We start from the raw sequence: 24,622 nt of genomic DNA, 5'->3' as shown, positions 1-24,622 counted from the left end.
AAGCAAATAAATCCAGTACTACAATTTGAAATGATTTCACACTGAGACATTTTAAATAACATTGTATGAACTGACAATTGGCTCTTTAATTCAGACGAGGGAAATTCATTGTGGAGACGACCTGCAGTCATTGTGGTGTGAACCTTCCCGACCTCAGCTGCTTGAGGCTCGACCTCTCACCTGCTCACCCTTGCTTGCTGCTGTGAATCTGATGGTGGTATCTGACGGCTTGAGGCGAACACCTTTAGTCAGGGGAAATGAATCAGCCATATGCTGCAGTAGGAATGCCATAGTGCAGACTATCTGGAGTTTTCCAGCAGGAGCTCAGGAATTCAGGCACCTGTGAAATTCCCTTTACTCTTTTCAGAGAGGGCATTGATCCTCCATGAGTGTGTCTGCAGAGATGTCAAATAGAGCAGAGTGGAAAAAGTACATCTGATTGCAACTCAGGAAAAGATCAGCGGTCAGTGGTTGTTAATTTCTCGACCCTGAAGAACAAACAGAAAACCAAAAACCACATGTCTCCCGATTTCAAAAGAAAGTGTCTCTGAGTGTAAATTTTTGAAGGTGTATGGCAGGAGGAAAGTTGGAAGCTTTCTTTATAAATCATTCTTTCCATTCTCCAGAAAACTGGCTGGATTTTAAAGGCTGCGGACATCACAGGATGACAGAAATGGACCCTTTTGATGTGCTACACAGTCGGATCAGTGTGAGCGGTGCCTGTAGCCCAAACAATGTGCTGGCGTCATATTTCATAATCTTTGCAGGCACGATGTTTGGAGCAGTGTGGCTGCATTTCATCAATGGCGACTCAGACGGAGAAAGAGTCTGAAGAATCTGTTTCAAACACACTTCACTGATTATCTCAAGTTGAACTCTGGCAACACCAAACCTGCAGTAAGTCATAAAAACAACAAGAATGTGTAATTTGATTTATTTTCTTACAGAGTAGTAACTTAGTGCCACGCTTGCCTATAGTTATAATGAGAAAATGTTTCTGTTTAAATAAGTTTGAAATGGTGGCCTGCCCCTCCCTTCCTTCCCTCCCCATCTCCAGCTGCCTCCCTCTTCCCGCTCCACCACAACCACCCACACATGCAGGGCCTTGGAGTAGGGGTATGTCACCAGGGTGCAGAGGAGGCTACCCCCCCCCCCCCCCCCCCCCCCCCGTCCCCTTCTAGCTGCCTCTGCCTCAATTTTATCCCACAACTTAGACATTCACATTATTCACACTCTCATTACACATACATATAGGATCTTGGGGGTGGGCACAATCACGGAGTCCAAATTACCATCAGGGTGTACACCTCACCCCTGGCGTCGTTGCCCACCTCTCAATTTTAAATACACGTAGACATTGAGGGCTAGCAGGAGGGACTATGCGCTTACCTGCTGCTCCTTGGCAGGTAGCTCCATGCCCTCCTTGGTTTTAATTGCACCTTAGAACACACATGCATCAACATTACAATGAGCGGGTGGAGGGAGGTTTGGAGTCTTCTCTCACCCCCGTTCTCTGCGGCCTGCTGGAGCGGGAGGGCTAGGAGGAGTTGGCCGTCCGACTGCGGTCTGGGGTGTGGGGCCTCCCTGCTGCTACGGAGTCGGGGTGGTCTGCCTCTCCCCACCGCAGGGAAAAGGGTAACACCACCTGGGTCTGGGTGCAGTTCCCCCCTCCAGGGGCAAGGGTACCTAGACCCGGTTTGTAGAGTACGCTTGGGGAGTGTGATCGTGTGTACAGCGTCTCTTTATGTCTGTCTCCACGTTGGTTGAGTGTGGAGTGAGTGCATATGAGAGCATGAGGGTGGGAATGGATGTTTGTGTCTATATGTCAGGTTGGGTATCAGACGCCACCTCTCTGGGGACACCTCAGGCCCTCCAAGGTTTGGAGGCCTATCTCCACCCACCACCACTTCCCCTGCCAGTGGCGGACTCCCTCAGGTGTCGGTGCGTTGGTGGTTCTTTGTGTCTGGGGGTGGGCGTCCAGGTACACACCGGCTCACTCCTTGGCGGCCGCTTATCGGGGCCTGGAGCCTGGGGCTCGCTTGGGCCCCTTCGGAGGTGGGGTGCCCCCGGCCTCTCGGCCTGGGGCTCGGTCACTCAGGCACAGCTGGGGGCCGGCGGAGCTCATGGGCGCGTCACTGCAACTCCCCCTGGCTTCTGCTCCGCGGCTGCTGAGTGAGCCCTCATCTGGGACTCTCCTCAGCTCTTACTGGAACAGTGGCGTGGCTGCCCCTCTGTTGGTCTTCCATGGTCTCTTGTGTTCTGGGGGCCTCTGGATGTCTGGAGTTTTGATCTCCTCCATACCCGCTTCACACCCGGGGCTGTGGCCCCCCCATACTCCCTAGCAGATCGTTACATGGAGAAACCTTTGGAATACAAGCGCGCTGATCCACACAGGTATGCACACGGGTGTTCACTGCTCGTAGACCCAAATTACACCTTTCTTGGCTGCTACTTCGAAGCACATCTGTCCTGCGTGCTGCACAACAACATTGAATATTTAGTATTTACTGCTGTTTACACTTAGCTAGATTAATGCGATGGTGTTGTGTTTAGTATGTTGCTTTGTTTTTTTTTTTGCTTGTTTTCTATTCTTCTCTCAACAGGTGATCCAGGAGATTTTTTTTTTCTCCCCCCCTTTCTCACTGTCCCTCTCCCCTTCTGTTTTTCCTTTCCTTCCTCTTTCTTTCTCCCTTTCCTATCCCTCACTCATGTCTGTCCCGTCTGTAACATCTGAAAATAAAATATAATAAATAATAAAAACAAAGATCAACCAAATGGACCAATACGGCAATGCCACGATGATCCATTTGGCAAAGTAAATCCATTGGGTATCCTTGTTGGTCTTCAGACAACAATTCTGATGGCTAAAGAACCAAATGGGACAGGCAAAAAAAAAAGAAAAAAAAAGAAAAAAAAAAGAAATGGTGGCCTGGCTCACAGCGTGGGTTATTATGGAATATCAAAATGCACACAACATAACAAGAAAGAAAGAAATGCACTATTTGATGATACGTACATGAAAATTGCTCCAGCTAGCTGACTTTTGTTGTACCGCAGCGCGATCAGAGCACAAAAAAACACATTAAACCACTAAATATGTAAAGTTAAAAATTGGTTGAGTTCACATGCACACAACCCTGGAGTTGTTTATATGTAACATTTAAAAATGATACTAGGGTGTGAGTCATTGCCATCTAGGTATCATTTATATAAAAGTGAGGTACGTGTCACTACATCCACATCCAGTGACGAGCTTTGTATGTGATCATTGAAGTCGAAGTATCCAAAGTAGCAGGCTAAGCAAAGTACCCCAGGTGTCCCACTCCTTAACTGCTTTCCCCAGGTCCTCTGGGAAGGATCTGAAATGATCAAAGTCCAGGAAAGAGATTAAATTTACCCCATCCCCCTCCTCCATGTTAGCTCATAATCCCTCCCTAAGGAGTTGTTCAGGTGGCCTGCTGTTCAGATCCCCAAATCTTGTTATTCTTTCACATGTACCTTCACATATTATTAGAAGGAGTCATTATCTATCATGCGTTTGTCTATCTATGCTGCAGGGACATTTCTCAGCTCACTGTGTATAGCACCCTGTAGTGTTAAAATTAATCATATGGCTGCACAGAGACTTACCTACAATTTCCAGTATTGTGTTACATTGTAACCCACTATTGCTGCTATTGGCTCTGTATCTCCTGTGAATCTCCTACATGTTCTAGCATACTGGATGACAAGTAAAAAAGACTTAAAATGGCCATATGATGAGTGGACGGTAATAAACACAGACTTTGTGCAGCAGCAGTTGGAGAAGTGAGTATTTCTAATTCCCCCCTGCTCAAATGGCTTTGGGACTTTGTGTATTTATTACCTCTTTTTACATATTTGTGCCCATTCAAGTAAATGAGCTTGGTGCGGAGGAGCACAGGCAGTGCAAGAGAACGAAACTGCTGGTTTTGGTCTTTAAATAAAATTAGCTGACCAGAAGGGAAAACCTCCTTCTGTTAATTATCTGACCTGAGATCTGCTGACAGTGCTATTGTAAATAATCACAGTGAAGACACTAGGGATGGAAGAAGAAACAAACCTGAGCATAACGTTAGTTCAGACAGGCCATAAAGTGAAGTTGATCTCAGTGCCAGCTCAGTCAGTTTCAATTAGGTCCTGTTATTGATTTATATGACAGAGTCCAGCTCCTCTAAATGCACCTTAAAAATGTCAGCAAGGTAATTTGTTGAGGTAAATGAGGTCAGTCTTCGGCTGATTCACCTTCTCACATCCTGCTGTCCGTTTAAGCCTCACACCTGCAGGCTGCTTTGCAACCCATCTTTACCCTGGCTCCTATTTTAATGCTGCATTTATCAAAATCTTTTGCCACTGATGTTTTGTCTGTTTAGACTCTTGTTGCTGCTCTCCATGCCACATTGCACAGTGGGGAGGTGTGCTTCAACAGCCTTTCCAGCGATTTCCACATGAGTGATGAGGGGCAGTGATGGCCCTGAACATATTTATTATTACAGATGGAAACGACAATCTTTTTTGAATAGAGTGAGCTGTTTTCCAGTGCAACATGATATGGTTCTCAAATATTGTATAGACTCACGTGAGCCCTTCTATTATTCCTGAGCCTTCCTCTTAAAATACATGTTGACAAACACCAGAGCCCTGCAATTTAAAGGCCTATGCCTCTTTGACAACGTGACTGCTGCACACAATGTTCAGCAATTGTTCCTCTGTAAAATAAGCTATGTAATTACTTCTTGGTGATCAAGGCATCTTCTCTCTGACCGGCTTTTAGGATGGTACAGAAATAGTCCATCTCTCCTCCCCACTGTTGCGGCCCTGCAGAGAAACAACAGTCATTGTTGTGCTTTGAGGCTCTGCACTTCTTTTTAAGGCCATCAAATTGTTCAGCAGTAACAAAAATGGCTTTGGCTTTGTATGCTTCTGGGAAAGATTTAATGACACAATCAACATGCAATTTTGAAGTGCATGTTTTAGCTTTCATTTAAAGGGTTGAGGAAAAATACTGAATTAATAACTGAGGAATCGGAGACATTTTTATACACAGTCCCCTAAGCGGTGTCATCAGAATCAGAATAGAATACTTCATTAATCCCAGGGAGGAACTCTTTTGTTACAGATGCTCACTTAAACTATAAATATGTGATCCACATGAAATGAAAATGAAGACTATGTACAGTATAGACAAGAAATTACACGTGAAAATAGTCCAAGTGTCTTAAAGGAGAGTTATAAAGTTTGATGGCCACAGGCAGGAATGGCCTCCTGTGGTATTCGGTGCTGTAACATGGTCGAAGTTTATTGAGTCTGTTGTTATCTGATACTGTCAGTTTTCTGCCCCAGCACACCATAGCATCGAGGATGGTCCTGAGCACCACACACTCATAAAACACCCCGAGCATCATCCACCAGATGTTGAAGGACCTCAGTCAGGTTCCTGTGTTTTTATTACAGTCCAGTTTATTGTCAGTATGCACACTAAGGTATTTATAATCCTCTGATACCACACAGACCCCGTGGATGGGAACAGGAGTCACTGTTGTTGCTGTCCTTCTCGTGTCCACAAACGGTTGCTTAGTCTTTGCCAAATGAAGCTGTAGATGGTTTTGCTCGCACCGCGTAACAAAGTTGTCCTGTACTCTTCCTCGTCACCATGTAATTGCACAGCACAGTGGTCATAGACACACATAGACACATATGTTAGCTTAACTGGGGATTCTAGCGGACTTAAAATAGATAAAAGTGCACAGAATAGAGAACTGTGAATAAAAATAAACATAACCATAAATAAATTTTGCATACTAACACTGTGAGAATCCTGCAAGCAATGACTCCAAAACCTGGAATTCATGGTTATAGACATCACCAGACAATGAAGTTTCCCCCATTTGTGCCAGGCTGTCATTAGTTTGTATTGTTTGTTGGTCTTTTAGTTTTATCTTCAGCAAGGGAAATGCATGATTAACTGAGCTTGAGATCAGGTGATTGACTCGACCACTGAGGAAAAATTCATGCTGCTGTTTTAGTCTGTACTCAGCCACACCCTAAATTCCACTGCCATCAGAAACCATACATGGTCTGATGAATTATGCTTCCTATGTTGTGTTTAACAGATTGCTCCCTGTTTTTTCTTCAGAAAATGCCCAACTGTTGATTTGTCCACTCATAACTCTTATGTAGTTAACTCTCTGATGGGCATGTTTTTGTTTTTGCAGCCTAAGATGACGCATGTGCACGCACTCCTTGCTTCAAACTCTGTATGTAAGCTGTTGCAGTCAATGAACTAATGCATCTGTGTGATAAATCTACAGGGCCTCTGTAAACGAATTCAGTACGTTCCATTTAGATTGGTATTCATGTACATGTGCGTTTCTAGCTATTTTGTTACCTAGTGTTCACCTGCTCCTCATCAGAAGTTTGTAATATTTTAAAAGAAATGATGGTTTGCTTTAAGTCAGACATTTTCTACATTAATGTAATTGTCAGATGCATATCTGTTTTGTCTCAACATGTGCGATCTGGCTTTAGATGTCTTAGTAATCTAATACAGTTCATATCCCCCACAATGTTTGGATGTGCTTTTTTGTTGGTTTGCAGCTAACATGTTGCAAATGTATTCAGGTCTCATCCAACTGTAGCCATCACAAGGGCCTTTTGTTAAAAACGATCACTTTAATACATGTGTAAATGGTTTCCTTGTTAAAGGTGAAGTAAGTTCTCAAGCTACAGGATTGTGTTGCTGTGAGCCCACATCTAACAGTGCTGCCATAGCACCAAGCATCAACAGCTCCCTGGTTATGTAACCGCATTGTAAAGTGAGTATGCTGCCCGAGTCAGGATACGCTCTCTCACTGGTGCTCATAACAAATAACACATATCCATATTCTGACATTTCGTTTCTGCAGTGAAACTCAGTTTGTTGTGATTTCCATACTGTTGCCTGCCTCACACAGCCTTAAACAGACAAGCTTCATCCAAGGAGAAATATATTAACCCTGACCTACAGCAGAGACTTAACCTTGACAGAGACATGCCAGGTTTATTGCTCCCGGCTCTGACCCGGCTCTTATCTGGCTCTTTTTTGTGAGCTGCTTTTCTTCAACAGCCTCAGATATGAGCTTTTATAAGCCAGATGAGCAGCTTCTGTTGAAGCACTCAACTTCAAACCGAGCGATGTCAGCCTCTAAATCAGAGTGTAGAACAACCAGAGATCTGAGAGGACCACCAGCAAATAAAGATAACCAATCCCTTTCACTTATGTGCATTCTTCTAACCTACTTTAACTTGAACTTGAACCTATAAAAAATGGAAAATACTGTATTTTATATCCCACAATTAAAACAAAAAATCTTGAATTAATATTTTACAACCAAATTATATCATTGCACTAATATTTATTTCAGAGATATAAAACAATCGTAATGCTCTCTTCTTCATAATGAGTCCTGTTATTATGGAGAAAATTGTGGCATAGTGTCCTCACACTATGATTACTGCATTTAAACTACAGTAGTGGTTCATTTACATGTACTTTAGTGTTTTTTGGTTTTACTGTATACTTTTACTTCACTATACACTCACTGGTCACTTTATTAATACTAGTAAAGTAAATAAAGCAAAAGTTTAGTGATATAGTGCCAGCTGCGGACTTGTAGTTTTTTTCATGTTTTTATTATTTTGTTGCGATATTTATCTTGAAAGGAAATCTCAGGCTCAGTGGAGAGAGACCCAGAGTCTGGGGCCCAGTGGTGCAAAAGCTCTGTGTACGCTTCACAGCCAGCAGGCCCTGATTACATGACCTCAGGGAGCTGCTGGAGAGGTATGGAAATAAAACTTCACTGGTGATGTGTGTTGCTGTTTGTCCACACAGAGCTCAAATATTAAAACCCTAAATTGTTAATACTAGTAGTAGGTTGGACTCTCTTTTTCCTTCAGAGCTGCCATCATTCTTTGTGGCATAGATTCAACAAGCTGCTGAAAACACTCCTCAGGAATTTTGCTCCATAATGACATTTCAATCAACTTTCTTCACCATTCTGATGCTCAGTTTGAACTTCAGCAGGTCACCTTGACCATGCCTACATGCCTACATGCCTAAATGCACTGAGATGCATTATGAGAACAGTTTTTAGTTAATACCAACTATTAGCGATTTTTCAGATGCCGATTTAACAAGATACGGGAATATTATATAATGCTCGACATTAGAAATTCCTAACTATTTGACTTGTGACTCAAGTATCTAATTAGGGGATTTCAAATGTCTAGAAATTTTTAGGCATTGCACAAGGCCAGACAAAGCAGAGCTTATCCTTTAAACTTCTTGTCTGGCTCCATTTAAAAACCCATTTGTAGGTGTAATTAAACAGTATTTCACCAAGAGAATTAAAAAAAAGAAAAAGAAAAGTGAAACAGAAGTATTTTTCTTCTTCTTCCCGTGACATTAATTATCTCACGATGCATTGCGAGTCTTAAGCGTGCAAAGGAAACCTTGGTCGTATAAACCTACTACACAGAAATAATTGCACCAATTAATTAAAGAGGGGTTTTCTCGTCATTCTTCACTTTTTAATTTTTCTCCTCGACCTTTCTGGCAGACAAACGATGGTGGAGAATGCACACACACACACACACACACACACACACACACACACAAAAACCTTGTGCACTGGGAGAGGGATAGTCAATAGAAAAGACTCAAAAATCTGTCACTTTTGAGCCCTTTTGCCATTGTTCCCCCGCTGTTAAGAGATTTAAGATGTCAAAGAAAACTCGCTCTCTTTTTTTCTCTTCACACAAAGGAATGCGGATTCTAAACACTCTCCCACGCCCAAACCTAAGACCAGATTTCACTCGTTCTTTTGACCCGTGATAATGTTTAAACTGTACTGGAGGGTGTTTTCACGTGTCAGCTCGGGGACTTAAACAATTCAAGAGGACCAGATGTGTGTTTCACATGGGTTGAGGTGCTCCAAAACAAACTATCATATCCATGGGAACAGCCGCACTGCTCGCTGAGTTTGGTTTAAAACTTTGGGACTGGAGTAAACATCGACTTCCTTCTGACTAGAAAATATGCGTCTTAACATCAGCGCAAACTAAAAGACTCATGAAGCAGTGCATCAACAGCACCCCTGAGATAAACATTTGCACAAGATTATTTTGCAAGACATACGAGAAAATGCATTGGCATTGTACCCCGCCTTTCGCCCTATGACAGCTGGGATAGGCTCCAGCGCCCCCCGCGACCCTGAACAGGATAAGCGGACGCGAATGGATGGATACGAGAAAATGCTTATAACATTAGATCGTGATTAAACAGCTGTGTAAAACGATGTCACATTGAAACTAATGACTTGATTTAGAGATTTAGAGAGTCACATCTCATGGTTTTGCAGTCCAAGACTATATTTTACCACATTATGAGCGTCAACATGCACATAATGTTCTTTTTGAGCAATTTTCTCTCTGACAGAGAAGAGCCAGATATTTCTCTCAGGTGCAAGCAAAGTGACAACAACCACACCCCTAGTATTAAGAGCCAGTATGTCAGTGTAGTGTTTACAGGTTCGCTATATGCAACCTTTGAGAAGTCTCTGTCATTATAAGTTAAAGAAAGCTGTGACAGTCTTTTATACCTTTATACTTTTGTTCTTGTGGTATTTTTAAATTTAACTCTACTGGTTAGAGGAAAATCCCTTTAAAAGTAGCAGTTTTGTGGAGTTTCCTTCTTGTTTTACTCAGGCTGTGAGCATTTATTATTTCTTTAAATGGACCGTGTGGTGTTTTTTTTCCTTCTCCGCCCCCTCTCCCCTCACCCCTGAAAATCCACTCAGTGTATCCTGTGTTTATACTTTATACCATGTTGCTATTTTAGTGCCCTTGCATTCAGGCAAAGAAACGTGGCAGGGTTTTCTCTCTGGCATAACCGCATTGGTTTCCTGAAAATGTACCTGCTGTAGACTGAATGGGAGACACAACAACAAACCATTGTGTTTCATTTTTATTTTTGTTTTAGCCTCCGTGTAATTATCTGGTCTGGAGGGAAGTGACAGAGCTCCTAGATGTAAATATGGGTGGATACAGAGGAGGGTGTTTGTGGAAGGAAAGAAAAGATTTTGGTCAACTGTAATTACAGTGGAGACGCAATTAGCCACTAAACAGACAGACTTTGTCATGAATGTGTAACGACACAATGAACATATTGAGTCTGAGCTGGACAAAGACCCTGCTACTGCTACAAGTAGTAATATCGTGAGCACGCGCCAGCCTAAAACCTTCCGAGAAAACTCAGAAACATGGAAAGTAGCTTTTTATCCTTAATTCGCCCCCTAAAAAGTAAAGAAATGTAAAGTAAATGGTTATTAAATGATAATTTAAGATTAAAAAAAAGGTGTCTTGAAGAGGTGCTAACAGTTTAGGTACAGCACTGCTAACATGTTTAAAGGTTTTTTCCATCCTGACATTTTTTCCAATTTACCACCTATTACATGGTGGTAGTTGAGATTAGTCAGTCAGGACCACAAACATGTCCAAAACCATTACTGTGTGTTGATATCCTCATTTTCCACTGATTTACACTCACAAAATTCAATCGTGTCTGCCCAAATGTTCCGGTGACGCGTCTTTCTCCCTTTACATGGGATCATCTGCCTCCATCTCCCCCTGTCCTCCTGTGTCACACCAACCCTCTGCATGTCCTCCTTCATCACATCTATAAAGCTCCTCTGCGATCTTCCTCTTTTCCTCCTGCCTGGCAGCTCCATATTCAACATCCTTTATCTAGTACGTGCACTATGCCCCCTCTGCACATATTCAAACCATCTCAGCCTCGACTCTTTAACGTTGTCACCAAACTGCTCAAGCTAATGTGCTCATTTCTAGGTTTGTCCGTCCTGCTCATTCCCAGTGAAATAAACTCACAACCTTCACAACCTCTGCTCCTTACATCTCCAGCAAACAAGAAGGGGCTCAGAGCCGATCCCTGATGTAATCCCAGCCACACCTTAAACCCATCTGTCACTCCTACCGCAGGTCTCACTGTCCTCATACATGTCCTACACCACCCTCACATACTTCTCTGCCGCTCCTAACGTTCATGCAATACCACAATATCTGTTTCTGCTTTCTCTAGAGCCACAAAGTCACATTGTAGCTCCTTCTGTGCTCCTCTATACCTTCACATCAGTTAGTCTGGCTTCAACAAATCTCTCCCATAGTTTCATGTTATGACTGATCAGACAAACCAAGTTAAAAAAAAAAAAAAAAAAGGATTTGGGTGGCAATGCCAAAAAAAAAAAAGCAATGAATGCAAAGTCCAAAGCCATCAAATGGCAGGGCTGCAGGTGAATTTGTGATCAGGCTCAGGTGGGAATGAAACACAGGTGAGACAAATGATGGTGAAGCAGGGTAAGACAAAGAAATGCAAACAATAATAATAATGCATTAAAAAAACAAATAAAACAGAAACATGAGCACATACACATACTTAATTTTCAGCTAGATTCACAGATTTTCTCAGTAGCCACACAAGCATATTCTAATTTTCTTTCTTTGAATGATCTGATAAATTTTGTGGGTTTTCAGCACCACTGTGAAGAAAATTATCCTCATCTTAAACTGCTTTTTGAGGGTTTTGAAGTCTAAAGAAACAAAAACATGTCCAATCTCAGTGACCCAATACTCGGATGATCTTAAATTTTTCCTATTATAACAAAGAGATCTCAGTCTTTTTATCTTCCTTATGTGTGGTAATGGTCCAACCACATGGAGGGTACTGAGGGGACAAAGCTCACAGAACAAGCGCTGCCTTGTTGGACACTCACACTCTTACCTCGCTGGCATCCAGTAGACCAGAGGGACCGGCAAGATCATATAACACTGTCCTGCTTTTCTCATGGATTTTTGTGGTCTGAGCCAAAACCTCTTCTGTCCACTAGGATTTATTTATTTATGTTCAAACCAAAAAAATTCTTATGCCTCTTTCCGCATGCTGGATAAGTGACTTTTCATTTATTCTATGATAAGACGTTTAAGAGTTAGAGGAGTACAGACACTTTGTAGATTACCGTTATTATTGTGAGAGAAATTATAGCTGAAAAAATGGAAATGGAACTGATTCATAGAGTGAATTATATGAATTATGGAATTGGGCTACGGGGGTGTGGGAAACAAGATTTTGAAAGTTTCTGTTTGTGGTTGTCTGCAAAAGGTGTGTCAGGTTAAAACCTGCACATCCATTCAGTGAGAGGTAAAAAATTAGCCAGACAGACTTTCATTTCCCTTCCACAGACACAAGTTAAAGTACATATACTCTGAGACTGTACTTTAACAGTTTTAATTTATTATTCTCTTCAACAACATCTATCTAAAAGCTACTGGTTGCTTATCTAAAGCTAACTATGCTGGGATTTATGGGAAGTACGCATGTATCCATAGACAGATGACTGAACAGGCCAGAGGGCTCAAAGAGTCAAATTCCCACTATTCATCTGCAAAACATTAAGCAAAAACAACAAACATAAGACTGGAAACAAATGCAGGAGGCTCACAGAGAGAACCAAACCCAATGCAAATTGTAAATCTGAAGGAACATTTCTACCAAAGCAGAGCAGTTCTGCTCAGCTGTTCTGTGTTTTCACATTAAAAAAGAGGCTTGAAGCCCTGATTCTCTTTGGGAACCTCAAAATAGTAAGACCTTGTGTCTGCAGAGGCATCAGTAGATGTGCTTTATTAAAAAAAAAAGGGGAGGGAAAAGAAATTGTAATATCCATAAACGCCTCATGTAGCTCCACTTAGGAAAATATTAAGATATGAAAGAATTCAAATTATTTTTAAATATAAATAGAATGAGACAAAGTTAGAGAGGTACAGACAGAAGTGTGACAGAAGAGGATGATCCACTAGTCTGCCTGAAACTGCCATCTTACTTTGTTTTCTGGTGGCGAAAAAAGTAAAAGAGTTTCAAATCAACCACAAAGAGCTCCAAATCAAGCATAATGAGACAGAAACCAACTACAAAAAGACATAAAAATGAAGGCTTCTTTGCAAGAGGCCTTTCATATGACTAGAGCCAGGGGCAACTTGTTTCTTAACTGCTATAATACGATGGTTGACATGGTAATAAAGGCTTAATTAAACCTTGCATATTACCTATTAGTAATATTATAACACATAACACTTTAGTGCATATTTGTCTGGATTTAAGAAGCTAGAAACTTCTTTCACCTAAGACCTATAGCTGAAAGCCTCACTGTGAGCTTCTCTCTAATGAGCTCTAAATAAACCAGCAATTTTTCATCTGCACTGATGATTCACACCCACCACAATGGCAACACAGCAGACTGAACTCCTTGGCATACACTTCCCCCCTTTGTTTCTCCAATGTAGAGAAGTCAGTGTTTCACCAAAGTCTACAGGATTCTCTTAACAGGGATCATCAAAGTCTGGAGAACTAATAAACCCAGCCAGCCTGAAAAGAAGAATGAAAGAGCCTCTGTAGAAATGTCACAGTACAACATAGTGTTATCATACAGAATCCAGCTCTCCTGCTGCAGACATGGCACTTCAGAAGAACACTGCTGGTAAAGTTAAAGCAAGGACAATAGCAAACTATATGGACCAAAGCGAGTTAAATGAACAAGAACAGAAACTACTAAACTGCCATCTGTCTTTGCTTTAGGATGCAGAACAGTACCCCGTTCAGCTTAAAGGGAATCTGCGTATGTGCCCGATAAATCAAACCCAGTATGGCAGCTTCAGTTGAGTGTGCATTCAGCTTTTATCAAGCATCTGCTCTGTGTTCTTCATGTGCAGGATGACCCCGCTGCACTGAAGCGCCCGAGGGGGCGTGTAGCAGGCTGGTACAGTACATCAGGGGAATCCCATCAAACACCTTTCCTCTTTCATTCTCCTTCCAAGAAACATACTACTGCTAAACAGAGCGTGTGCACAAGGGTACTCAAGCTGAAATCACAGCTCTGATGAGAGATACAATACAGGAGTTGTCACTCAAGATAGGAAATGGGAAGCCTCAGGAGAATAAATTAGAGAAAATGTCAGCTGCAGCTTTTACATTCAGAATACCACACTTTTACATTCCTGTCACAATGTCCTGAGGTGCACATTTGTCTGACATAATGCTTACTAGTAGCTCCTGAGGTCAATGTTGGCTTTGAAAATAACTCAAAATGTGTGTGAGAGTGTCACCTGCTGGCAGACTTTGGCGCTTAATATAAAATATGTTCATTTAAAGTTTTTATATTTAGATTTTAAGATGGTTTAACTGGAGTTCACGTTCACTCATTTATTACATTTATTTGGCAGTTACCTGTTACCTTTTCATCCAGGTTTAAGCTGTGATCACTTTTTCATGTATACAAGAATATAGTATATATTGGTGGGGTTAGGTGAATTAGTGATTCTAAATTGGCCTTAGGTGAGACGGTGAGTGTGATGGTTGTCTGTCTCTCTGTGTTATCCCTCCATCAGATTGGTGACGTGTCCACAGTGTACGCGCCCTTCATGCTATGGTAGCTGGGATCGTCTCCAGACCACACATGGACCCCTGATAAGGATAAGGAGAAGAGGGTGGATGGATGGAGCACATGTGGCAGACCTTTGGTTTTCATGTCTCTTAATCAACTTGTCTTGTGATCCTTTATGTGGAGAAGCTGCTGCACAACACTAAGAAGAAGATAAAACTCTCTCCAGAGTGAGTACAGTAATCAAATTCAGCTACACACTGATGCATTTCCTTAAACAATGATACATCATCTACATTTATAGCACCTTTTAAACTTTTCCTCATTCAGCCTTTTACACCATGTACTGTATTTAAGTGGATGTAGCCAATTTAGTCAGTTTAGAAGAAAACCACCCAACATCCAGGCACAGTTACTGAACTTCCTTTAATTTTAATGGTCGCCAGAACAAAACAGAATGCATGCAAAACTGCATAAAGTTAAAACAAACAACAACTTAAAAAGCTTAAAGATTTTTACCTACCCCTTGAGTTTTTCTAAAGATTTTAATTCAGGATTATTTGAGTACTGTCTCTGTCTGACTGTATCACTGCTCCCAATCATTATTCTGACTACACACCAGAAGCTGCCATGCTAAGCACTATTCAGCCAGTCACATGGTGGAAACTCATTTAGTTCATTTAGGAGTGTAGATATGGTCGAGATGACCTGTTCAAACCAAGCATTAAAGTGGGAAAGAAAGTTGTTTTAGGTGACTATGGGAATGGGTGTGTGAGACAAGCTGAGCATTTCAGAAACTGCTGATATCCTGAGATTTTTCCACACAACCATCTCAACAGTTTACAGACAATGATCTGAGAAAGAGAAAATATCCGCAGAGTGGCAGCTGTCTTTTTGTTGTTGTTGCTAGAGTGCAGAGAATAGTCAAATTCCTTTAAGCTGATAGAAAAGTAAGGCTCCATCCTGCTGCTGGTGGTGTAATGGTGTAGGAGATATCTTCTTGACATACTTTGAGCCCCTTATCACAAACTGAGCATCACTGTTAAACACTGAAGGCCCCCTCAAGCTCGTTGCTTACCATCTACATCCTGATAGTAAGACTTCCTGATGGCTGCTTTCAGCAGGATATCACACCATGTCTCAAAGCTCAAATCATTTCAAACTGGTTTCATGCCTGTGACAGTTAATCTAGTAGAGACCTTTGGGATGTGGTGGAACAGGAGATTTCAATCATGGCTGTCAAATCTGCAGAAACTCTGTGACACCATGAAGTCAACATCGATCAAAATCTCTGAGGAATGTTTCCAGCACCTCCGTAAATCATCTGAAGTTCTGATGCAAAATTGGTCCATCTGGTAATAACATAGTAATAAAGTGTCCAGTGAGTCTTAATCACCCAAGTAACTCTTTACCAAATTTATTTCTTCAAATATTGTCAAATCTACCACTTGACAATTTTCTCGCTTCACCTGCTTAATATCCTTTTTGCATCTTTGTCAAACTGTATATTTTACAGAATAATATCACGCAAAAGCAAAACAACAGCTAAAAGTTAATGTTTTTTAGAGTTAACCCTTTATTTAAAGAAACAATCAAGCATCACAGGTGACTCACTGTAAAGTGAGAATGCTACAAGTCATATGTACAACCAGTTTCATCCATCACCTAAATGATCAATTGGCTTTTTCAGGAATAAAAATCAGCATAGAAAAAAAAAAATCTAAATAAATGCAAGTCATTACAAGCCCCTTCAGAACGAAAACGTGTAACAAAACACTGGTCGTGTACTGGGTCTGTAGTTCGGTTAAAAGGAGGAAAAGTATACAGGAGTTAATGTTCTTTGAGTGCCATCGTTCATAAAGTGTTAATGAGACGTCAGCGCACGATGTGTGTCACTCATGCATATAAAAGAAGCTCAGGTGTTTGACATTTTTACAAGTGATGTTGGTGAGGGGAAAAAAAAAAAGAAAACACGTCAGTTTTATTATTGCTCCTCAAAGCGGAGCAGCATTAGTACAGATATGCCACACATCGCTCTGGATAGAGGAATTTACCAAGTCTTCATATTGTTCATCTTCTTAATCGCACCTACACGGCGTTGCAGACCTGGCCTCGCAAAGGGTTTTGTTTGTTTTTTAATCAAATATCTTTTCATAGTCAAAGAAGCACAAGTAAAAATATTAGAAACAGATAATAAATCAGACATAACATTAATAGCTTTAGGATAACTTATGGGGAAACTAAAGAATCTACTGAAAAACATTCTCCACGTCTTTAATTTAAACTCAATATCACATCTGTGCAAGATGGCCTAGTACTTTGCTGAACAACAGAAACACAGCCTAGTCAAAGTGAAAGAGTGATGTGATCGTCGCTCTTTCTATAGCATAGATGCTATTCGAAGGGTTCCTGCCCCACATGTACCTGTGTCAAGAGGATGTCTGTAATACGGCCTGGGCTGTGTTAACTGTTCAAACTAGTATTCTAAATAGGGTCACAAATACAAGTGTAGCCACATTTGCATTTGATATACTTAAAATATTTACCACAAAGCTTGTGGCTGAGTTTAAATTAACTTCACATGAATAAAAGAGAAAACGAGCATCACTGTTTGCCGCACTCAAACCCAAGTCTAAGCCATAGCTGTAACACGACGGCTAATACAAACGTAAAGATTCCTACAGTTGCTTCAATTTAAAAGCCTCCATTTGGTAAGAAGGAGGCTTTTATAGTGAAACAGCCACAGAAAAGTCAATGTGGGAAAATACCAAATCACTCCTTTTTTTTTTTTTTTTTAAATCTGCAACAAGCAAACTGAAAAACTAACATTTTAGACGTCCTTCGCCACGTTCTCGCCATCAGACACAGAAAGTGGAAAGGTGTGTGAACATTAGGGTTCAAGTTGCAGATGAAATCAAATTAAATGAAGTTACCTGTCCACATAGATAACCTACAACCCTGTTATAATAATTCAGAGATTAAAAATATAACACATTTATTTAAAAAACAATGCATAGCATAAACATCGTTGCAAAAATCCAGCCGCACTGCACGCCATACCTAAACCTCAGCCAGACCGTTTGTTTCAGAAACAGGTGTCTGGAGCGCTGCTTTTCTTTTTCCAGGTGGAGTCTGCTGCTTAGGCTTAGAGAGAGAGCAGAGGCGAAAGTCTAAAGCTCTCCTTTAAAAAAATGGGGGAGGGAGAAAAAGAAAAGAAGTGAGGCATTTTTAGGATCTTGGGGGTGAGGAACAGGACCAACGGGAAGATTTTGGACTCTGCTCTAAAAGAAACAAACAAACAAAAAAAAACACTGCTGCTCAGGAACTTGGCTCCTTCAACTCTGCTGTCTCAACGGTACTCGTGTCAAGAGGAGGCTCTCTCTCTCTAAGTGTCCTCTTCCTCTTCCTCGCCCCGGTTGCCCACCACCCGCTTCCTCAGGGCATCGTCAGGGAAAGCCTGCCCCCTGGGTTCAGGGCGGCCCTCGGGAGATCCTCTCCGTTTTCTCCAGACCTCGTCGTGGTCCTCTTCTTCCTCCTCCTCGTCATCTTCCTCGCCATCAGCCTCAATGGCATCCTCTTGTTGCTGGATTAATCTCGCCTGATCCATAGTCTGTTTCTCTGCACAGCAGCATTTGGAGCAACAGTCAGTATCTTACTGTATATAACATAAATGTGAATTAGTATTTAGTCTAATCTATTACAAAACTCACTTGGGTAGTAATCGTGAGAAGAGAATCTTCTTGAGGGGAAAACGAAATCTGCAATGAACACCAGTAACTGCAACAGACAAGACAGGATTAACCGTTAAACCACTGGGAATGTGTGCATTTGTGATGAACGATGTAAGAGCTTCAAAACAGAATCATTTCGGTTTCATAATGACAAAGCGCGGCAAAATTACTCACCAGACCCAACGCCAGGCCAGAAAACAGAGTGGCCAAGCCAAAGATAACATATGATCCCCAAACGGGAATCCCCAGCTTCTCCGTCATGTAGTTATGACAACGCTGGAAATCACAAGAGACGAGATATTTCAACCCACATCAACAAAGCATCCCAATTCAATTATTCTTTAGATCTTTTTTAACCCGTGCTTTTGTTTATATGTAGCTAAAATTCATATCATCAATAGAAGGGTCCAGTGAACATCTGGCGCCACCTTCAGGCCACACGCTGAACTGATTATACAGGTACAGCAGGGTAGAGCGCCAAAGATTTGAAAGTTGAATCTATAGTTTTTATAGCTTATATATACAATTTAGTTCTTGTTTTAACAGCTACAGTTCTGTGCAAAAGTCTTAAACCTCCCCTAATTTCTTTATACCATATTTGGAAAATGGGAAAAGGGTGCAGAGATTTATTGAACATAGATGGAAATACAGAATAAGAGACAAAAAGTGAGCTTCTTATAAGCTTAAGAGTTAATTTTTGGTATGACCACAGCCTTAATGCTTTTAGGGAAGCCTTTTCTATGATTTCTTTAAGCAGTCTTCAGGAATAGAAGCTCTTCTTTGACTGCTTTTTGTTCAATATGCAGCCAAATGCAGTCAATGCCAAAAGAAAAACTTTGTAAGACCTTCAGACAGTCTGGAGGACGATTGCTCAAGACTGTTAAAAAATATTCACAAGAAAGCGGGACTCCTTGGAAACAAATGTAAAGAAATGAGGGGCAGCTGAAGACTATTGCACAGTTGTATCACAGCTGAACTGAATTAGATTCGGGAATATTCATCAGCAGCTTAACAGTAAGATATCACGACACTTAAACTGTCATTTAAAACAAAGCTGCCAACGGAGATACTCAAAATATATTTGAAACATCAAGTATGTGGTAGAGTTTACTTGTGTCCTGGTGCGTTTATCAATGTGTAAAGCCATTCTTAAGCCATCTGTCATAACCCCATGCAACTGATGTATGTCTTAACTCTGCATCCTAATTCAATTAAGCTGGGCAAGGCTTCCCTCAAAATTTCCTGTTTCCACCTATCTGAGTAATGTTTGATTACTCAATTCTCTGTAAGGTCCACTTACATTTGTTTTTCATCCAGTGTGCCAGCTCCGTAAAACTGGATTAGAAGTTTACAATTTGCACATGAAAGCAAGTCTAATTTCAACATGTAATTTCACTTTAGGCGTGACATGCACACAAAATAAATGCTTAATATGCATAATAACCTACAGCACTGAGAGAGAAATCCTCACTTACCCGGATAAACATGGAGAGCTTGAACAAAGCAGACATTGAATTCATTCTGTCAACAGAGGAGGGGAGGACAGCGTGTAATATAACACTGTTTCAATCTCTCACGTCACTACAAAGCCAAGACAAAAATAACAGGAGCGGCACAGGAGGGTGTGCATTTGTGTCTCACTTAAAAGCATCATGAAGAAAAGAGTAAACACTTCAAGTGATTTTCTGCTTTTTCAAAGGACAACAGTGACTCATTATTATTAAACTAATTGATAAATGGAGAATGAATCATTTCCCATCACAAATTCTACCTTGAACATGAAGCAGGGCTCTAGAGTGCGACCAAATTTTTCAGTGGTGCGACTAAAAAAAATATATTTGGTTGCACCTGTGCGACCAACTGTTCGGGTAGCAAAAAAACAAACAAACTGCAACCTTCCCTGTGGTCAACAACAGACACACATTTTGCCCCTATCGTGGACTAAACCAATCAGAGATAGTAAGGGGCGGGACCTCTCTGATTGGCTGTGGTCCAGTTGAAAGTGCAGGTGGAAGTGGGAGGTGAATAAAGCGATATTATTCATTAAATCCTGAATCGACTTTTAAATATAACTGTGTTTTGCCAGAAATGCCAGATTCTCAGATTAAAGCTTACAAAACCATTTCAACAACAACCAAACAGCAAATGAGAGCAGGTACACAGATTCCACACAAAGACGTAAACACAGAACGGACCGACGCATCAGAATCAACTTTGTCTTTCTCGGCTTTCTCACCTGACGGCCCGTAGACGGACACGCTGTCGGAGCTTAGCGATCCTGATGCGTCCGGTCCACGCTGTGTTTACGTCTTTTTGCGCTGATTCTGAGCTGCAGGTTTTGTCTCTCCAACCAAAATTCACCGAGCCAGCAGCAAAAGAAGCAGCAAACTGCGCTTCACATTTGATCAATGTCATCATGAATTTTGCTGTTTTGCTTCCACGACTATTAAAAACACACTTCATGCACAGCTAGCTCTCTCTCTATCTCTCTCTGTACTTCAAGAACAGTTTCCCGTCTCCAATCTCTGTTTTCTGTATTATTATTACCCACCAGTCTACCGTTGTTTACAGCGCTGTTGGCTGCTGTCTTTTTCTTTTCTTTTTCTTTTTTTTCACTTAAATGACTTCGGACAAGAAAGCCTATTTTTTCTGTTGTTCAATACTGAAGAAATTTAAACTTTATATGCAGAACATTGTAGAATATTTTTAAGGTTATCTGCTATAAAAAGCCAGACCAGGAAAATCTCCTTCATGTTTTTCTGTGTTTTATTCTCAGTTACTTTCACACAAAGGCATCTGCTGTGATGTTCACAATTCTGATGAAGTCAGTACTGATAAATGATCAGAATTATAATATTTTTGACTGTCTGAGGCTAAGTTGAATCGAATCGGGACTTTGAAAACCGGAATCGAATGGATTATAGAAATCAGTGATGATACCCAGCCCTAGTGAGCAGCCTAGGCACGACAGAAGTGGATGTAATAATAATAATAATAATGGATTGGATTTATATAGCGTTTTTCTAGGCACCCAAAGCGCTTTACAATACCACTATTCATTCACTCTCACATTCATACACTGGTGGAGGCAAGCTACAGTTGTAGCCACAGCTGCCCTGGGGCAGACTGACAGAAGCGAGGCTGCCATATTGCGCCATCGGCCCCTCTGGCCAACACCAGTAGGCAAGTAGGGTAAAGTGTCTTGCCCAGGGACACAACGACCAGGACAGAGAGCCCAGGGATCGAACCGGCGACCTTCTGGTTACAGATGCGATTCCCAACCCCCTGAGCCACGGTCGCCACAGATGTAGCTGTAATAGGAAAAGAACTATTGCTAACTTTTCTGTTAAGTTAAGGCCTGATCCTTCTGAAATTCATAGCCAGTGCTCTGACACGGTGTCATCAATCTTTGAATGCTGAAAAAGCACAGTGTATCCAGAAAAACACATTATATTATATAAATTATTATAAAATTTGTGTGCGCCTAACTTTTGTGCCGGTACGCCTAACTTTTTGAAGTTAGCCGTACCTGTACACCCATGGCAAAAAGTTAGTCTAGAGCCCTGTGAAGGAAAACTAATTTAACTAATAACCCGGGCTGATACAACTCTAGCATTAATAGCATAGAGAATTACTGAAACTCACAAAAAGGAAGACGGTCCAAACCAAGAGGAAACCGGCTCGACTGCTTTCCATTTCTGGTCATGAACGAAGCTGAGGAAGTCATCTTTAGTGCGAGCTCCCTGGTACTTGCGGAAGACGCCGTCCTTAGAGCTGAAACACACAGATTCACACAGATAGGGACCATCTTATCGCCTGATATACTATCAAAAAATGCGTGCATTTAGCAGCTATAGTGGCTTTGAGCCTGAGAGCTGAAGTTGAGCGACAAGCTGCAGGATAAAGTAGTGAAGTGATAAAGATTTGAATTTTCTCCACTAAACAAATGAAAAATGATTGAATGAAGTATTTTACTGCATCAAGGGAAAGTTAATTTATTTGTGCTTCTACGTTTTCATGTCATGATTTCTGCATTCTCCTGAACCACAGGTCCAATTATACGCCACTGCCAATTTATGAAGAGATAATGTGTCATTTTATATGATGAATTTATTGTTGATTCCAAACAAACAAACAAACAGAAACGCATAGGTGCTGCTCACCTGTTTGCTGCGGATTTTGTAACTGTTAGAGCTGCAACTGCAATTAGTAATGCTATGGATAGCCATCAGGAGCTGAACTGTAACTCCTTTTTTGTGCTCCTAATATAATAAACCTTCAATTTGAACTGGCAGTGCTTCAGAAGGATAAATTTAGATCTGTTGCTAATAGACAGGAATAGACAGGAATTCAAGAGCTCAGCCTGCACAAATTTGCCAATTCACTACAAACAAACATACACACACCCAGTATATAGCTAGTACTGCACATATAAACTGAAGTGGCACAGCCAGAACAACTAAAGCAGAGCCACTGTTATAATCTGTTTTAGTCAGCCAAATAAACAGTGCAGAGACACGGGTCAATCTTTCAATACTCACTGTGAGCTACAGGAAAATAAACACACTACTAGTTCAGGGGCACCAAAGAAGCCTCAGGTTATTCTTTTTTTTTTTTCACTTAAAAATTTGGTCTGTTGCAATCTGAAAACTTTAGCTTCAACTCTGGCAGTTTAGGCTAGGTAATTTTGAAAACTATGTGGCATTTTGACTGTACTGCATTGTTACTGGAAACATGAAGGAAATGTGGAGAAAAAGACAGCAGGTTAGACTTGATCACAGGGTCAGAACTTACTAGTTGTTCCTCATACAAGACTAAATATAAGATTAAGACTGAGAAGGGGCGGCACCTTTCCATCCGAGTCACCAAGACTGTGGAATAGTTTCCTACTGCAGCTACTTTTAGCTGATTCTTTGAACTCTATGGCAAACCAGTTAAAACGTTTTTGTTCCTATCCTATAAATCCTATTTCTGCTACTGTACTTAAGAGTCCCAATGCAAAGTTTTCTGCCGTCCACAGACCAAACCATGATAAAACAACAGCTTGCACGGCTGGGTTAACTCATTTAAAAGAGGAAGTAAATAAAACCACAAAATAACCATGAACTTACTGGTATATAGTAGGAAGTGAAGTGATGATGAATCGCCCGCTCAAACCTTAGAAAGGGGGGAGACAAGTACACCAAGTGACAGACATGTTGAAGTGATCTTCAGCTACAGACCAACATTAGTATTAACACCTTACAAGAGGCTGGAAAAACAATGACTGACTCACTGCAGAGTTGCCATATCATTGCCAAATCTGTAACATCATCCTTTCCAACACAGAGAGGTTTCCTGAACTGACCTGAAAGCTTTGTTTCATGTGTACAAGTCATTGTGTAGTTGGTAAATGGGAGCGGTCATTCAGACCCACCTGGCTGCTCTGTCACATCCACTTTTGCTATGTTGACCCCCATGTCCTCTCCCCAGTCCGCAAACTCCTTCCACGCTGGTTGGAGCTGCTGGCACGCTGGACACCAGGGTGCGTAGCTGATGGAGATCAAGTTTCACAAAGAAAGACGCAAATCAGGAGCACAATTATCACTTTCACCGTGCAGATAACCACTAATCTACGAGTTATTATGAGTCTGTTATTTAGCAAAGTGAACCCCATGCAACTGATGTAAGCTGGTTAGCTAAAAATAGCAGCTGTTAGCAGAGCTGAACAATTTGAATTTGTCCTGACTACATGTCGAAATAAAAGATAACAATTAAATAAAACTAATGACCGTTGCCTTTAGACGGCTGGACTCGTGTTTATGGGAGTTTAAAAATAAATCTAGCTGACTAGTTGTGAGCACCGGACGTTAGCAAGACACTGACAATTCAATCATCCATTCCCCAGTCAGGATCTTCTCCCAGTTAGCATCCGTTACTTCTTTGAGACTGTCCGGCTTGGCCAAAAGTGGCGACGTTGTAAAGCATATTCCCAGCAGTGAAAAGTATATCCATGACGTGTGCTTCGTTTGCAGAAGTAAAGAAAACATGTTTGAGCCTCTGGTGCTCTTGGGTGCTACTGCTGCAGCTAGCTAGCAAACACGCTGTGCCTAACTTCCGCTGTGCGCCTAAACGTCACCGGTCAGCTGACGATTCAAATTATTTTTAATTAATTTTTCTCCAAAATATAGCTGGAACCATACATTTTCAATGTTTATTTTATTTCTTAATATTTATATTTATTTATAAATATTTAAAATGTATATTTATTTATATATTTGAAAATATATTTAATCTGAACAATTTATAACTAGAACAGTTAGTAATACCTGTTTTTATGTTTTTATTTATGTATTTTTGTTTTATTTCATGAATCCTCCTGGCTTTACTTGGCAAATACACTGGATTTTT

At 41.1% G+C, this 24,622-nt stretch overlaps 1 protein-coding gene across 1 annotated transcript; it reads right to left on the bottom strand.

The window, feature by feature from the left end:
* Positions 1-17,695: 17,695 nt before the first annotated feature.
* Positions 17,696-24,342, bottom strand: tmx1 (thioredoxin-related transmembrane protein 1). Its single transcript, XM_026151529.1, has 8 exons — positions 24,098-24,342; positions 23,649-23,764; positions 23,344-23,389; positions 21,878-22,006; positions 19,708-19,753; positions 18,407-18,508; positions 18,212-18,278; positions 17,696-18,119 (listed from the first exon to the last, which is right to left on the bottom strand). Exons 1-8 carry the CDS (start codon positions 24,259-24,261, stop codon positions 17,887-17,889), a joined length of 903 nt encoding a protein of 300 aa, XP_026007314.1. The 5' UTR covers positions 24,262-24,342; the 3' UTR covers positions 17,696-17,886.
* Positions 24,343-24,622: the final 280 nt, after the last annotated feature.

This window comes from Astatotilapia calliptera, chromosome 19, assembly GCF_900246225.1.
Source record: "Astatotilapia calliptera chromosome 19, fAstCal1.2, whole genome shotgun sequence".
In the NCBI taxonomy this organism is placed as follows: Eukaryota; Metazoa; Chordata; class Actinopteri; order Cichliformes; family Cichlidae; genus Astatotilapia; species Astatotilapia calliptera.
Note: the sequence above shows the minus strand (reverse complement) of the source record. Positions and strands in the feature narration are given on the sequence as shown.

Coding starts and splice junctions, on each gene's coding strand:
- tmx1 (XM_026151529.1), bottom strand. CDS start 24,261: ATGTTTTCTTTACTTCTGCAAACGAAGCACACGTCATGGATATACTTT. Junction 23,765..24,097: donor GGGGAATGGATGATTGAATT/GTCAGTGTCTTG, acceptor GATCTCCATCAG/CTACGCACCCTGGTGTCCAG. Junction 19,754..21,877: donor TTTGGACCGTCTTCCTTTTT/GTGAGTTTCAGT, acceptor CTCTGTTGACAG/AATGAATTCAATGTCTGCTT.